The following is a 16829-nucleotide window of genomic DNA, read 5'->3' as shown; positions in this document are numbered from 1 at the left end:
TGTCTCATGTGTTTCATTAATTCATAAATTCCTTTGGATGACCTCCTGACACTGGGATGCCTGATCTTTTCTCTGTCTCTTTCCAAGTAAACACAAAAATTTTTCATCATTTAAGACTAGAAAAACTACTCATATTTCTGTTTCGCTATTTTCAGAAATTTTGCAGGCCAAGTTTACGGTTTCTAAATTATTTTGTTTATCACTGTATCTGACACCATTTGGAAAGTTCTATAAATGGAACTGTCTACTATATAAGACTGGACTTTGCTTGGATTAAGCAATGAAATGCTGGGATAGTTCAAATAAAAATTTATGATTAAAATATGATTATAATTAAAACATATTATTGTTTAGTTGATGAATATAACTATTTACTATTAAAATTAGCCTTAATGTTCTTCATGGATTCCAGCCAAATGGGTTGGTTTTACATAGGGTAGCTTTTCTGACTTGTAAATTTTAATGCCGTCACTTTATTTTTATATTACATAGAAGTAAAATTAAATTGTGTGTTAATCAATGTTTCCAATACTGGAGATATCTCTCTGTCTTTGTCTCTCTCTGTCTCTCTATATCTCTCTTTCTCCCTCAACACTTTCTTTTTTATTAAAAATAGAATAATTTCTCAATAGTATATATTGATTATGGTTTCTTCTCGCTCTACTCCCAGTTTTATTTTATCTTATTTTATTTTCTTATCCCTTAGAAGCCTGTTTTTTGGGAGAGAGAAAGGAAGTAGATCTGAATTAGGGGAAGTCGATAAAAAAAAACTTGGAAGAATATAAGGAGGGAAAACCATAATCAGAATGTATTATGTGAAGAAAAACTATTTTCAGTAAAGAAACAAAACCAAACCAAAAATAAATAAAATAAATCATATTTCATAGAAAAACAAAACAAAATAAAACACAAGAGTCAAGGTGGGCATCATTAGCAAAGAGAAAAGGAGGAATGAGAGCCGAAATGACAACATTGGCAGACTCAGAATTTTGTCTATAGACAAGTTTCTCTTGCTTGAACAACACTGAAAACCTACCATGTAAGAGCTCACTGCATTGACATTTGTACTAAATCAGGCAAGAGCTCAGAATTCTGTCTCAGCGTTAAAAAAACAAAAACAAAAACAAAAAAAAACAAAAACAAAAACAAAAAAAGGAAAGAAAAGAAAAAAAAATGTGAGCACTTAAAAATTAGCATTGGGCAGGGCAGTGGTGGTACATGCTTTTAATCCAGCACTTGGGAGGCAGAGGTAGGAGAATTTCTGAGTTTGAGGCCAGCTGATCTACAGAGTGAGTTCCAGGACAGCCAGGGCTACACAGCGGAAACCCTGTCTTAAAAAAACAAAACCAAAACCAACCAACCAAACAAACAAAAAACCACCACCACCACCAAAAAAAATTAGCATTGATGCGGGTGTGGGGGCATCCTCTTGGACACATGGGGGGAGGAGGAATGGGATGAGGAACTGTGGGAGCGTGGACCTGGACGGGGATAATGATTGGATTGTAAAAATAAATAAATGCAAACAAACAAACCCACAAACATAATTAGCACTGGCTTTGTTTGAGCCTCTTTCCCCCTTTTACTGGTCTTTTGTTTGTACATAATAGTTTTACATTTTGATTTTTTTGGAGTTTTTATGGTGTGTGTGTCCATATGAATTTTTTATCCTTTTTTTTTTTGCTTTTATTTGTTTTTTTTTTTTTTTTCTTTAAAAAGATGGGAAAAGGCATCAGAGTGGGGATGTGGGTAAGATCTGGGAGTGGACAAGATAGGGGAAACCATAATCAGAATATATTGTGTGATAATAAGTTTATTTTCAATAAAAATCAAATTTAAAAAAAAGAAAAAGATTAACATTTTCCTTTCACTGAAGGCTGCCAATGTCATCGCAGACATGCCTGTGAACTCTAACCATTTTTGATCCACCTTTGCAGATTAAGTTGCAATTCCCATCTTCAATGGTCCATCCTCCTTCTGTGCGATTCCTACAGCCCTAACTTACATCCAGAGATTGTTCATGAGCCTCTTGTGATTGGCAAAAATCTTCTTTCCTCTTCTCTGTTTCTCTCCACCCACTGCCTGCTCTACCATCCACAGGCCTTGTTCCAGATCTGTGGTTTGGCAGCCATATTTGCCTGGTCCAATTACACAGCTCATCCACCAGCTTTATCTGTCGTAGCTCCTGTTACACTGCTCCTGGACTGGCTCAAACTAAGGCAGGACAAATTCTCATTCCAAATGCACAATCAAAGAAAGAGCGCAGGTCAAATCACAAAAGTGAAAGCAGCATGAATAGCCAAGATAGCATGTTTTCTATCAAATTTACTAGTTTTATAGAGGTGTTCTCTAACAAGAATTGCCTAGATGAGCTCAAAAGCACAGAATTTAAAGGAGTAGTAATAATTTTTTATCAAGAATTCAAGGAATTTAAAAGACACATGAAGAAATACTTCACTGAACTCCAAGAGGCTAACAACAAAAGCCTAAGTTATATCCAAGAAGTACAAATATGGGGTTAAATGAAATGAAAGAGCTAATTTACAGTTTGAAGACTAAAATCAATAAGATAGAAACATTGAATGTAATACAATTACATTAGAAACACAAGTGTAAATAAAGATGGAATTAAAAATATAACTCTCTGTTCCTATTAGAAAATTCAGCATACAAGTAGGATAAACCAAGCACAAGACAGAATATCAGGATATAAATATAAAACAGAGGATCTAGATGAAATAAACAAAGACTATGAAAACTTAGAAAAGTGTAAGAACATGCCTGTGAATCCTAATAATTTCTGAGCCACCTTTGCAATGCCATCTCAGACATGCATGCGAACCCTAATAGAACATGCAGGAAACGTGGGATACCAATGAAAGCACAAATCTTCAAATTACACATAGATTTGAGGAAGAAGAATCCAGGACAATGGCATAGACTATTGAGGGAAAAAAAAATCTCCTAAATAAAGATATATCTGCACACACACAGAATCCAAAGTAGACAGACCAGAAAAGAATCCACACAAGGCTTAAAACAGTTAAAACTCTAAATATTCAGATAAAGAAAAATATTAAAAGCTGCAAGAGAAAAAACACAAGTCACATATAAAGGAAAGCTCATCAGAATAACACCTAGTATTTCTCAGTGGAACCTTTGGAAGCCAGAAGAGCCCAGAATAACACACTCTAGTTTCTAAAGACCATGACTAAAGACTGTCTGAATAGAACTCTATTTGCTCAGGAAGTAAGGCCAACAAAGTTCGTGTAGCTAAGGAAACAATCAATTAGGTAGAGACCCAGAAATGTGAGAGAATCATTGCTACCTACACATCTGATAGGATCAATAACCAGAATATACAAAGAACTTTTTAAAAAAAAAGTCAAGAAAACAAACGGACCACTTAAAAATGGACTAGGGTTCTAAAGAGAGAGAGAGTTCTCAACAGAAGAAATAAAAGTGGCTAAGAAATACATCAAGAAGTGTTCATCATCCTTTGTAATTAAGAAAATTCAAAATAAAAACAATTCTGAGATTCCATCTCACCAGCCAGTATGTCTATGATACACAAAAACAACTGACAACAAACACTGATGATTGTGGAGAGGGCAACCCAAAATTGGTGATAATGCAAACTGTTTCGACCACTCTGGAAATCAGTGTGGAGAGTTCTCAAAAAAACTGAAAGTAAATACCATGTGACCCAGTTATTCCTCCCCTGGGTATATTCCCAAAGGAGTCACCATCCCACAGATTCTGGCTCAGTAGTGCTTATTGCTGTCCTCTTCATCATATCTAGGGAATAGAAACAGCCTAAATGTCCTGCAGCTTTGAGTATACAACATGGAGCAACCACAGAAACAAGGAAAATATAAAATGACCATGGAGGAGAGGATGGAAGGATACAGGTGATGCAAAGGGGGAGAAACAGGAAAACAGGGAGGAGGGTTCTAACTGGGAAAGGCCAAGGAAGCAAATACAGAAGGAGAGGAAAGTGGGAGTAAAAATAACAGCAAGATTGTTTGCTCAAAGACTCAAGGAATCATAGTATCTTTATATCTTACAGATGTAAGTAAAATTTTGCCATTTGGGTCTGAGACAAACTGAAGACAAACATAACTCCCAGTACTGGGCATGAGAAACCTCCTTTTTAGTGGGTGGTCAGGGAAGTCCAAAAGACTCCCCAAACAATATAGACTACTTCTCACCCACAAATGTTTCTCAAAAGTTGAAGGGCAGCCCTTATTGCTGACCACATATAAGACTTGGATGATTAGAGCTGGATTTAACTGGAAAGCCTCTTTCCTGCACTCTAGCTTCCATAGTACCTCCACAGAACGTATTATGCAAGCAGCCAAGGGAGACAAGCAATTAATAGTCATACCTAGCTGTGACACCCGTGAACTACCACAATGACAGGCATAGTAGGATATACAAGACAGTTCAATAGTAATACTTTTATTTTGGTGATAATGAACAGCTTTCTAAGAGGACTTAAGGTCCACTCAACAGGAGTGGAATCACATACTAGTTTTAGAAACCTAACCAGCTTCCTTACTACATTCTAAATCTTTATTTACAGATAAGTGTTGCTATTGCCCCTCATCAAAGAAGCTTCTATCTACAGAAAATGTCCCCATTATTCTTGCCACAGAAAATCACAATTGACATATTGCAAAGATCATTGGATCTTGGAGAGCCCAGTACCCGTGGTTGCTCTGCAGTACAGCTCTTGCATCTATGGCTCAAGAGAATACCATGGAAGGAGGACAGAAAGATGGTAAGATCCATAATACCAAGAAGTCTGCTGTGAGACTGTGACTCTTAGAAATGGCCACATAAACAAGAACTGAACAATGGAAAAGTCAACAGACAGGCTAACACAGAAGGGTAAAAATCTCACAAGGTCCAATACATAGCCAGAAAATATGGGCAACAATGAATGCTTCCAGGACTAAGGTCCCTCTAATTGGTTATCCAATACAGAGTCATCAGCCCTGAAACCATATACACACAAACAACAAAAATGAACTCAGCAGGTTGTATTTATATATTTGTGTATGTTTTTATATATGTATGTATGTATGTATGTATGTAAGTAACAATAATAATCAAAGAGGCTACCGATTTGTGAGTAGGGAGATTATGGGGGTTGAAAGGGAGGAAAGGTAAGAGGAGAAGTGATGGTTTTAATTAAATGTTTAAAATAATAATAAATTGGTATTGAAAAATTAAGAAATTTCATTTCTAAAACTGGCTCTATAGTCTCCATATCCCACAATGCATCAATTGGCAAGAGTGAGTGGACTTGCCTTTGTACACAGGACTTCTATGATCTCACTAGTCATTCTCATCTGTCTTCTATCAAAATTAGAATTTATCAACCACAATAAAAAATGATGAAGGTATAGTACCTCATATAATTATCATTCATTGACAGCTGATAATAATAGTCTCCTTATTTTGCATATGAGCAAACAGGCTCAGAGATCTTAAATATCTTCACTTGGGATTTAGACAGCAGCTCATGTGTGAGTTGGCCTCAGGAGTGTCAAACCCTGAACTGCTCATTCTAATATGCTTTCCTTACTTTTCATGATTGGCTGTAATACAATTTACTTTTGCTTTTTGAATTCTTATTTTTTTCTATTCAAGATATCTAGGGATGCAATAGCAACTACCACAAATTGAATGGTTAGAAAAAAACATGGTTTATTTTCTATTAGTTCTAGAGCTCAGAAGTCTGAAAAATGTCTGAAAGATGGATTGTTTTGGGCTGGGGGGCTTCCAGGAAAGAGTCCTTTTCTTCTTATACCCTAGTTTAGAAGCTCTCTCCATTCTTCTGTAGTCCTTCCCTCCACTTCCAGAATATATCCATCCAACCTGTGCTTCTCACTGTCTCATCTCTTTCTTCTGCCTGTATTTATCCTTCTCACTGCCCACTCACAGTAACCCCTTGCTTGTATCGAAATTATCAGATTAGCAATGATAATTCCCCATCTCAAAAACTTTAACAACTTAAGAAACAAAGTTCAATGAATAAAACCAGATTAATAGGTTTACGGCATTACAATGTAATGATCTTTGAGTAGCCATTACCCAACCTACCACACTACCCATTATAAGCACCAGATTCACCAGATTTTGATCTATTACTACACGAGAAGGTTCCATTAAAACACATATATTATAACAATTATAAATCATTATTAGGTAAGTCATATACATATTTTATGAGTAAAAATTTATTTTAAAGGAACAATTAATATAACTCAAAGGAGGACATTAATAAGCTATATTCATTTGATTCCAAAATATATTACATTTCATTTCCTCAGTAAATATAAATTGAATCATGTAATGCAGAAGATAAGAATTCTAAAATCAGAAGCCAACACCTGCAGATTTTGTGACATTGCACCTGTGTTTTTTGAGTGAAGAAAATATAAAAAGATCAACAGTATATCAGATGTTATCTTTAAATACTAATAAACTTACTTCTTAAAGATAAAATACCTTAAATATAACTCAGTCCTAATTGAAAAATGTGAAGCTCTGCTAAGTTTGCCTGTTTAATGGAAACAGTTTTCCTCAGTTAAATAGCTTCTCTGTTGAATAAAGCTCCACCAAAGAGTTTTTATTACCAGCTGTGAAAGGTTTCTTCCTATAAATACACATAAACAAGGACAAGAATAGTCTTGTTATCCTAAAGCTGCAATTCTTAGTTTTATGATTTTTTTTTGTGAATTCTAGTTTAAAGCAATCTACACCTTCAAACTGCTCCTTGTAAAACAAGGCTCATTTGAATTACCTTGATAATTCTATAGTGATGTCTTTATTTTCTTGCCTTCCCTTGCTCCTGAAGATTTGTAGTATTCCTACTTTCGTCTGTATATCCACTTGCTAATCAGATTTATGTTTTGTATTATTATCTGTAGAAGACTCTGTCTCTCTGTGTCTGTCTCTGTCTGTTTCTGTCTCTCTGTCTGTCTCTCTGTCTGTCTGTCCTTCCCTCTACCTTCCCTCCCACCCTCTCTCTTCCTTCTATTTTGAGGTAAAATGTAATTGAAAGCTTTATAGCTGATCAAGTACATAAAACCATTATATGTCCTTTCCTGCTATTTTGTAATTTTGTTTAAAAATGATAGTTGGTGTTTTTTTGAACTACTTTCCTCACAAGAAGTCCTATGCCCTATGCTGCTTATTGCTATTGCTACTTTATTCCAGATAGGGAATAGAAAATTGTTTCTCTCTCCAGAGGCCTCATAATAAACCACAAGTTATAATTATCATGGCAAATCTTTTCATTCTGACAAATAAATCCTACATGTTTTTAAAACTGAGAAAGAAGGGGTTTGTGAGATGATCTTTTAGCTAAAGTGGCTGTTAAACAAGCATAGGTACCTAAGTTCATATTCTCAGCATCCAATAGAAATTGGCATGTCTGTATCTGTAACTTGAACAGTGCAAGGGAGGAGGGTTTGCAGAAACAAGGAGAATCCAGGAGGTGACTAACCAGCTAACCTAGAAGAATCTATGAGCTTAATGCTTGGTGAGAGACCTCATCTCTAAACATAGGATGAAAGACAATTGAAGATGTCTCTAGCCTCCAGGTGTGTATGCACACACATACACTGACATCTCCAATGTCCATGCATAAGCACCCACATATACTCATACAACCACACAAACACATATTCCATGCATGAGTTTTTGATTATTGAATAATGGTGTTATATTGATTAAAGAAAAAGCAAGAGTGGCTCATAAGGATAGTACTTACTGGACTTAGTGGGTTATAAAATGTTGTGAGGTTGTGAGGGGGACTTCTTGGGGGGAATATGAGAGAGTTAAAAGAGAGAGATTGCCATTGATATGATCATATTTCATTGCATGCATATAGAAAATTTTAAAAGAAAAGTGAGAGTGAGTTTTTTGAAATGGACCAGCATGTTGGATATCTTCTACATAAGCCGAAGACCTTGAGTTTGAGTCCAGAATGAAAGGTAGAAGGAGAGAACTGACTATTAAAGGTTGCTTACTGCCTTCTACATACACACAGTGGTATACATATGCCTGCACAAACATCACACAAACACACATACACTATACCCACACTTCCCACACACATATACACATAGATCACACACCATAGTATGCACACACACACACACACACACACACATTTTTTTTTTAAATAGTAAGGTCATATCTCTATCTCCTATATATATATATCTCCTAGAATGTAACTATTTTTATTAGATATTTTCTTTATTTACATTTCAAATGTTGTCCCCTTTTAGAATATAACTCTTACTTTTGACAGTTTTTGTATGTGAATTTTTATCCAAAATAAAGTCTTCTACTTTTGTCAAAATGTACTCTAAGCATTCAAGTCAGATAGACTATGAGAACTGAGTGTGCATCACATTCAAGAGGAATAACTTCCTGTGGAATGCTTCTTTGGCTTACCTTCAGGTAAGGGATGCTGACTATTATCCCTGTTTTCTTGGCTGGGATGAAAACCCAGAAGGAAGTCAGTGATGGAAACAACTATTTTGTTTAAAACCAAAAAGCATTCTTTATATTCTCAGTTGAGCAGTAAAAAGCCAAGAGATAGTCTTGAAAAATAAGTAAGCAAATAAGCATGCACAGGAATATAGAGAGATTTTTCTCCTTCTTTTTGAAAAATATGTATGATGAAAGTAATTGAAGAATATAAAAACATAATAATGTAACACACTGACCCAAAGATCCAGTATCTTTATAACATTATTTTTCTGGATGGGATGTCTTATTTCATTTCAGTTACTTGTGTCTGTTGCATATTTATCTGCTAAATTCAGATTTTTTTTCCATCTAAGTTCTTTCAGATTCTCTTAAAGAGGATCATGAATGGGGCCATGTTGTCAGAGAGATGCTTCTGATGGCAGTAGTATTTATTGCTAGGAATTTATTTACTTACAACTTTTTTGTGATTTCTTTCTTTGTTTAAGTTATCTTTTCTCCTTTATTGCCAAGGATTGAACCTAGGACATTGCATATGCTAGGCAAGCCCTGTGACACTCAACTGTTCCCTTAGCCTGCAAATCCTTTCTTTATTTGCAGCACGGTCTGTGATTTTCATGTATCTATTTTTTTCTTCTCAGAGATAGGAAGTCTAAACAAATAGAAACTGAAAGTACTTCACTCCAAATATTTGGTTTACTACAAATCACTATAAAGATTTCTGATAGATGTAAAATAAAACTTTTTATCTGCTTTTATTCCAAACTTTTGTGCTGTTCTACTAAACAATACTATAGTCTACTCTAATGATTCCCTTGCCACTGCTCTTTCTTGATTAGAATGTGGGTTTCGTAAAGGGGAAGATGTGTTGGCAAGAGGGGCTAAGAACAGAATGCACTGCATGCTATAAAGTCAAGTGAAAGTGTTTATGTTTGTCCTGCAGGCAGTATTGAGGCATTCACAACTCTTGAGCTGAGGTGTGTGGTCAAAGTGGTAGTTACAGGAAAGCAATATGCCCATAGTATTTGTGCTTGAGGGGAAGGGAGAGAAATTGAGTGAAACAGACTCCTAAATAGAAGAGGCCACTTAGTCCTGGAGTGCAGTGCAGGTTTGACTTAACTAATAAAGGCCTGGCTCAGGATGCTTTTGCAGAGATTGCAAGGAAGCCAGAAAGGTTCTATGATATTACTGATGCAGATGAGGTACAGACTTTATAGGACTTGTGGTAGAGAAATAAAATAAGGAGTGAGGTTTTAAGCTTGAGGAATTTAACAAAAACATGATAGTAGCAAAGACAATGAAGAGAGGTAGCTTATTTGAATAAGATTAATTCAGCTTTAATCATAATTTATTTTCAAAACATGCAGGTATATATGTGCAGTGCCAACGGGAAAATATGGATTGGGTTTCACAAAAGTAATTGTCTTGATTTGGATTTGGAATTACCCATGTAGAACTGAGTGTGCAGCCTTAGGCATATGAGCTTTCCAGTTGACAGGGTACAGAAGAGAGGGGCAATGAAGCTTGAAACTCGTGCTGCTGCATCTGCTTTATTGTCTTAATAGCTCCTTACTGCCTCAAGTCCTCTGCTCATAATGAGCATCTTCATGAGCCATTTAAGATTTCTGTAACCTAACTTCATCATGAACAAAGATTAGGATTCTGCTGACTATCTCTGTACCTCAAGGCCAAGGAAAGGTACCTAACACATGGTAGGTAATCAAGAATTATCTAGTGAGAGGCTGGAAATAAGACTGGGTGGTTATGAAAGCATGAGGCTCAGAGTTCTGATCACCAGCACCAAAATAAAAGCTGTGCATGGTGGTGTCAGGCTGGAATCCCAGAACTGGGGGTCAGAGATAGATGTGTCCCTAGGGCTTGCTGTCCAGCCAGTATAGCTAAAAGTAGTGAGTTACAGGTTCAGTGAGGGACCCTGTCTCAACAAATACTTTGTAGAGCAGTTGAGGAAGACAGCTGATGGTCACATCTGGTTTCTATATACATCTTCATCATTAGGTGCACTTAAATACATGCAACATACACACACACACACACACACACACACAAATGCATGCACCTACATCCATGCAAGGCACCGTATCTAGTGTACTGAATGAATGAATGAGAGATTGAATGAAGAAACAGTATTTTCACAAATAATTCAGTTCTTTAAACTGTCTGTAGTTTAGACAATCTGCTGGGCCAAAGACAAATATTTTTCAAATACCGATTTTATACCAAGACATATTTTACTCCCACCTTCCATAGGTAACATCCTGACCTTCCTCTTTGTATTTTATCCCATGCCCCAACTACCACCACCACAGGTAACATTCTGACCTTTTTTGCTGTGTGACTTTTGAAATGTGATTGGTGTCCTGCTCCTCAGAGGTTCTTTTTCACTTTGGTAGTCTCCCTTTGAGAAACAAAACAGAGATTGTAGTTACTTCAGCATGAAGTTGAATGTGCACTGTCATTGATCTCACTCAGTTATCAATGTAAATATTAAAACTTCACATCTATCTATGATTTCCTAAAAATGCTTAACCTGTACCTAAAGAGATATTTTCAACCTGACTGCTGAATAACTTACTATCGAATCAGCTTTGATCACCTTCCTCCTACAATTCACAAAATATTTTTGTCAGTGTAACCCTGGCATATGATCCTCCTAATTTTGGTCTTTAGGGTGGCCTAGCATTGACCTTTCAGGCTTGTTAGTGGTAGAACAATGGAGAGGATGTGGCAGTCTCATCCTATCATTACTAGCTTTGTTCTTTTCATGAGTTCTTTCTAGTCTGCGGGTCTACATTTTCCTAACTTTTCCTTTGAAGTGGAATTTTGTCACACTGGAAATGGCCAGTGGCTAACTGATGATGTTCTTATAGTAACTAACTGACGATGTTCTATAATGGCTAACTGATGATGTTCTATAGTGGCTAACTGATGATGTTCCTATAGTGGCTGACTAACTGATGATGTTCTATAGTGACTAACTGATGATGTTCTATAGTGGCTGACTAACTGATGATGTTCCTATAGTGGCTAACTGATGATCTATAGTGGCTAACTGACGATGTTCTATAGTGGCTAACTGACGATGTTCTATAGTGGCTAACTGACGATGTTCTATAGTGGCTAACTGACGATGTTCTATAGTGGCTAACTGANGATGTTCTATAGTGGCTAACTGACGATGTTCTATAGTGGCTAACTGACGATGTTCTATAGTGGCTAACTGACGATGTTCTATAGTGGCTAACTGATGATGTTCTATAGTGGCTAACTGATGATGTTCCTATATGGGTGCACTGACACATCACCAAGGTTACAGGGAAGGAAGGACAGGTGCCAAACTTTAGTAGAGGGAACAGAAAACTGTGAGTTTGAAAATAGTATGGGGAGTTAGTTGGTAAAGCATTTGGTGCCCAAAGATGAGGACCTGTGCATAAAAAGCCAGATATGGTGGCATGTGTAATACTAATGCTGGGGCTACATCCCACCAGATCTCTGTAGCTTCCAGGACAGCAACCTAGCTGAAGTGGTGAGTCTTAAGTATCAGTATGTGATGTAAAGCTCCTGAAGAATAGCACCTGCGATTAGTCTCTGGCTTTCATGCACACCTATTTATGACCATACACATAGATCTGAATACTGGCCTTCAGCTTCCATCCCCCAAGAGGAAATGTAGGTTATTAGAAAATACCTGTAAGGAATAGAAATGGTGCTTGAAAGTAAATTGTTCTGTAGTAGAAAGGAAGGGACAAATAAAAAGAGGAGGTAGATCAGGTAGGCAGCTGAGACAGAACAAAAAGCCCAAGGTAGAGCTGCAATGAGGGTGGAAGATGAGCAAGTAGTTAGAGACAAAGATTCTGAGTATCTTGTGTGCCATAACATGGAGTCTTTGACATTATGCATGCGTACTGAAGACTGACTATATCAGATAACTTCATTTAAGTCTCACAGTAACCACATGTATTAGGCAAGGCTAGAGTTATTTCTTATATAGTATAAGAAATTATTATATGTAATAATTATTACATGTAATAATTATTATTATATAAATTATTATATATAATAATTGCTTGAATGGCTAACTACATGCACATAGTGAAGAAGTGAGTCAAGAGCATCTACAAATAATAATAATAATAATACACTGTACAACTTATTGTGCATCATGTTTTGATGTTATTTGTAAAAATTTGCACTGTCATCTTTCTATGTTGTGTAAATATAGATATATGAACAATGTCATGGTCAGAAGAAAAGGAACATGTTTGTATTGAGCTGTCTTTGTATTTCTTTACCTATCAGTTCTTGATAAACAGAAATTTCATGGAAAATTTTCCATTGAACTTTTAATGGCTACTTTAGAAAGCACAATACAATATGGTTTGTTTAACTTTTAGATATTTCCTTATAGGATTCAAATTAATTTTATTTATATGCTATTGAAAATGATTGTATTTTATGGGAGAACATAGCATTCTAATATTTTGTGATTGTTAGATTTAGCATATTTTAATAGGAAACTTAAAAAAAAAACCTGTTTTACCTATTTCCCACATGTACTTAGAAAGGACAGACACCAAGCATTCCCAGACAGAACTGCTAAGAGTGTTTGTTGCTAGCAGGTCTTCTCATAATTAACAGCACAGTATCATAACTTCCACACGGCACTGGCTAAACTCAAGAGCTGCTCTGCCTGGGTTTAGTCTAAGCTCTCCTCCAGAGATGGGTCTTGAAAAGCATCTGTTCTTCTGCTTTCTTTCTAAGTGTCCTGTAGTCTGTGGGCAGCTCATCTGGAAGAGCTGACTCATAGCTCCCTCTCATCTGTCACCGTGCAGACGGCCTGGTGATGAGGTTTCTGTTGTAATGCTTATGGAGTGGGATCTCATACAGTCTCAGTCATGGTCTAGCTGTGTGTTAGCAGTGTTAGAGCAAGATTCTGTCTCACAGTCATCAGTGCTTGGAATGGGCTCAGTACACTGCCCAGTGTATAGTTAGTGCTGAAAACTCTCATATTCTTCAAGAAAAAGACCTAATGTCTATTTTTTTGTAACCTATGAGAAAACAAAATTAGAAACAAAAACTCTTCCAAGTATAAATATATCCCCTAACATTATTATACTCCCTTTAAATATGCAAATGCAAAATATACAAATTAATAAGAACATGGCTTAAGCAGTACCCAACCTAAATGTTACCGTAAAACTGCTGAGCAATCTTCCATATGGCAGCATTTATTAGCGTCCATTAGCAGACAAAGGATGAGACTCAAGACTGACTTAGGAACATAAAGAACATACCTGTGCTATGGTTGACTGAGAAAGACCGCTCGGGTCGGGGCAGAGTTTCTTCTCTGCTCTCCCTTCCATGGGATTCACTTTGTTGAATTTGACTGTCAGTGATTTTAACATCTCTGAGGCAGGTCTGAAAGACCTCCGATTATATGACCCTGTATCTCGAAGAGGAGAGATATGCTTTGTTTTTCTTTCCATTAGTAGACAAACCAATTAGCTGTTTAATCAGGATTTTGTTCTGGTTAATTCCTACAGCTGACTCCCTAGCTAAGCAGGGCTTTGACTTAAAAGCAGTAAATTACTTCTGCTTGGGTGATTTGCACTCTGTTTATGAACTTTCAAGAATCAAAATGCTCCTGTGAATAATTTAAGATGAGAGGATTAAACAAGTTGAGTTGAATTGTTTAAAAGACGATCATGCTGCCCGTTGACTTGTTTTTTTCCTTTCTAATCGCTCACCTACCTGTGCCTAATTTTAAACAAAGGGGTATATGTGAATGATTAACTAGTGAAACAAGTGTGAAGGTTCTAATTTAAAGCAAGTAGTCTTTTTTGCCAAAGTGCCCATATCTAGTAATGAAACATGACTTTACTATTAAACGTATCTTGTCTGGTCATTCAGATTTTGATTCCATATCACTGGCATAAAAGCCTGTGTAATCTAATCTCTGTTTGGATGTAGACTGGTGTCTCCAACCTTGGAGAGTCACATGTCCGTGATCAAGAATTGTTAAAGAAACTCCTCACCCAGGGCCCAGATTTCTTTGACGTTTTGTGATATTGAATGTTACAAACTTGTGTAAGCACTTATTTTTTGAATAAGGACTGGTCTGTGTGTGTGTGTCTGTCTGTCTCTTTGTCTGTCTTCATTTCTCTCTCTCTCTCTCTCTCTCTCTCTCTCTCTCTCTCTCTCTCTGTGTGTGTGTGTGTGTGTGTGCAGCCTGGAGGTTTACTTTGGGTATCTTCCACAAATCAATCTTTACCTTTTTTTTTTTTTTCTAGTCATGACCCCTGGAACTCCTTGGTTTTCCTAAGATAGCTAGCCAGTAAGCAAGCCACAGTGAGCATTCTGTCTCTACCTCTCTAGTACTGGGATTGCAGGGCACATGTGAGCTGATGTGCTTGGTTATTTTGTGTGTGAATCTAAATTAGGATCATTATTCTTGTGCAGTAGGCACTTTATCTGCTGAAACATTTTCCCTGTTTTTCTAGCCCACTGATTCCAGTTTTTGCTGGCCGTATATATTCATGAATGTGAGGCCATCCACTGGAGAGTGGGCAACATAGCAGTGAATACATCATTAAAGAAAGCAGACTCTCTGTTTCCCAGAAGCTATCAGCTATCAATAGCTCCTTAGTTAGGGTTAAGGGACTCATGAGTCCACTCTCTCTCTGTGCTGGAATTTTGACTGCCTTGACATTGTGCAGATCTTGTTCAGCCCATGATAACTGGCCTTACGGAAAAGAGGATTATAGATGCCTCATTTGTGACTGGGCATTCCACATATACTTACTCTTTGGATCTTGATCAATTATGAAGTTCTGCATAAACTGCTATCTGCTACACACACACACACACACACACACACACACACACACACACACACACACTTTTCCTGATGAAATCTGAGATGATGAACATGAATTTTGATTATTTAGACTCTGTGTGTGTGAATCATAGTAAACCTTTTGCCCTAACAAGATTTTTTCCCAGAATTTTTTTTTCCAGTGTGCAAGAAGACAAGGGGAGGGTTTGGAGTAGCACTGGTGGACAAGTTGTATTAACAGCGCTCTTTTTTTTGATTGTCCAGATGTTTTGCAATGACATAGCAGAAGCCAATATGAGTAAAAGCAGCTGCCTTCAAAATAAATCTGACCCTTTGTCTAATTCCATCAGCTCAGCCACTTTCCATTCTATATTATAATATCAAAATTTCTGGCCAAGACATCCTGGGCCAGGTATTATTGATTGTTTTCTAACTCCCTGGCTTCAACTGCGGTCTCTGCTTTTGGCTCTGAACACCTGCTATAGCAAATTATTTTTAATTACTTTACTTTTTCTTATTTCTCTTCACACCTCTTTGTTTAAAAGTGAAATGTCCCCCACAGGCTCATGGCTTGAGTGTTTGTTTTACATCTGGTGGCACTGTTTGGGAATGCTATGAGGTTTATAGAAGGTGTTACTCAGCTGGTAGAGGTAGGTGCAAGGCTGGGCCTTTAAAGACTAATATCTCTCTGTTTTCTGAGTCTTTGTGATATTCTTCTCTCTACCTTTGCTACTACAGATAAACCTGCCTACCCCATGTGATAAAGTGGAATCCCCCAAAACCATGAGCCATGGTATACGCTTTTCCTTTCAGCTCTTTCTGTCAGGAATCTGCCCTAAGGTGTGATAGTAACCAATACAATGTCGTGCTCAAGTGTGATATCTTCTCTTCCCATTGCTGTTTCTCTTCTTGTTTCTTTAGCTGAAGCTAGTCATTTTCTTTTCCAACTCTCTTTCATCTACTCTACCATGAACAAATGGATAGTCGATTTCTGTTGCTACTATTGTACCTGTGTCACACATAGAGATCTTTAGCAATTCTCATTTTAAATCCAGTGCTGTGCACCTGTTTTGCTATCTCCCTGTTCGCTTCTTCAGCCTATGCATTGGTGTCCTTTAATTCAGTCCTTGGCAGAGTGTGAATACGCTGGGAGAATAATGAATGGACAATGATGCAGATCACCTTTCAGCTATGGGCTGGGAATAAAGGAGTTCTCCATAGCTGATGAAAAGTAGAGGAAATAGAGCAATGTGGGTGAAAATGGGGGCCCGCATCTGGCTCACCACAGGGCTAGGGCTGTTCACAGAGGCAGGACACGGAGAGTTTGACTGTGTGCACCTGACTTCAATGCAAGGCTGGTCATCAGACTGTGAGAAGCCTCAGGACCCTGCTCTGGGGGTGGAGAGGCTCAGTCTGGGGTGTCTGCGGAACTGCCAAGTTGGCTTGGGCACCACAGACTGTGGAA

General features: G+C 37.3%; 1 protein-coding gene across 1 annotated transcript in view; it reads right to left on the bottom strand.

Annotated features, from left to right (window-relative positions):
- Cngb3 (cyclic nucleotide gated channel beta 3) overlaps window positions 1-14015 on the bottom strand; it is a 197621-nt gene extending 183606 nt beyond the window's left edge. The window contains exons 1-3 of the mRNA XM_021159706.1: window positions 13824-14015; window positions 11537-11809; window positions 10852-10927 (exon numbers count right to left, since the gene is read on the bottom strand). Of these exons, the coding sequence (XP_021015365.1) occupies window positions 10852-10927; window positions 11537-11809; window positions 13824-14015 (541 nt within the window). The remainder of the gene's footprint in view (window positions 1-10851; window positions 10928-11536; window positions 11810-13823) is intronic.
- Between the last annotated feature and the right edge of the window lie 2814 nt (window positions 14016-16829).

Source organism: Mus caroli, chromosome 4, assembly GCF_900094665.2.
Source record: "Mus caroli chromosome 4, CAROLI_EIJ_v1.1, whole genome shotgun sequence".
NCBI classification, from domain to species: Eukaryota; Metazoa; Chordata; class Mammalia; order Rodentia; family Muridae; genus Mus; species Mus caroli.
This window is presented reverse-complemented; position numbering and strand designations above follow the sequence as displayed.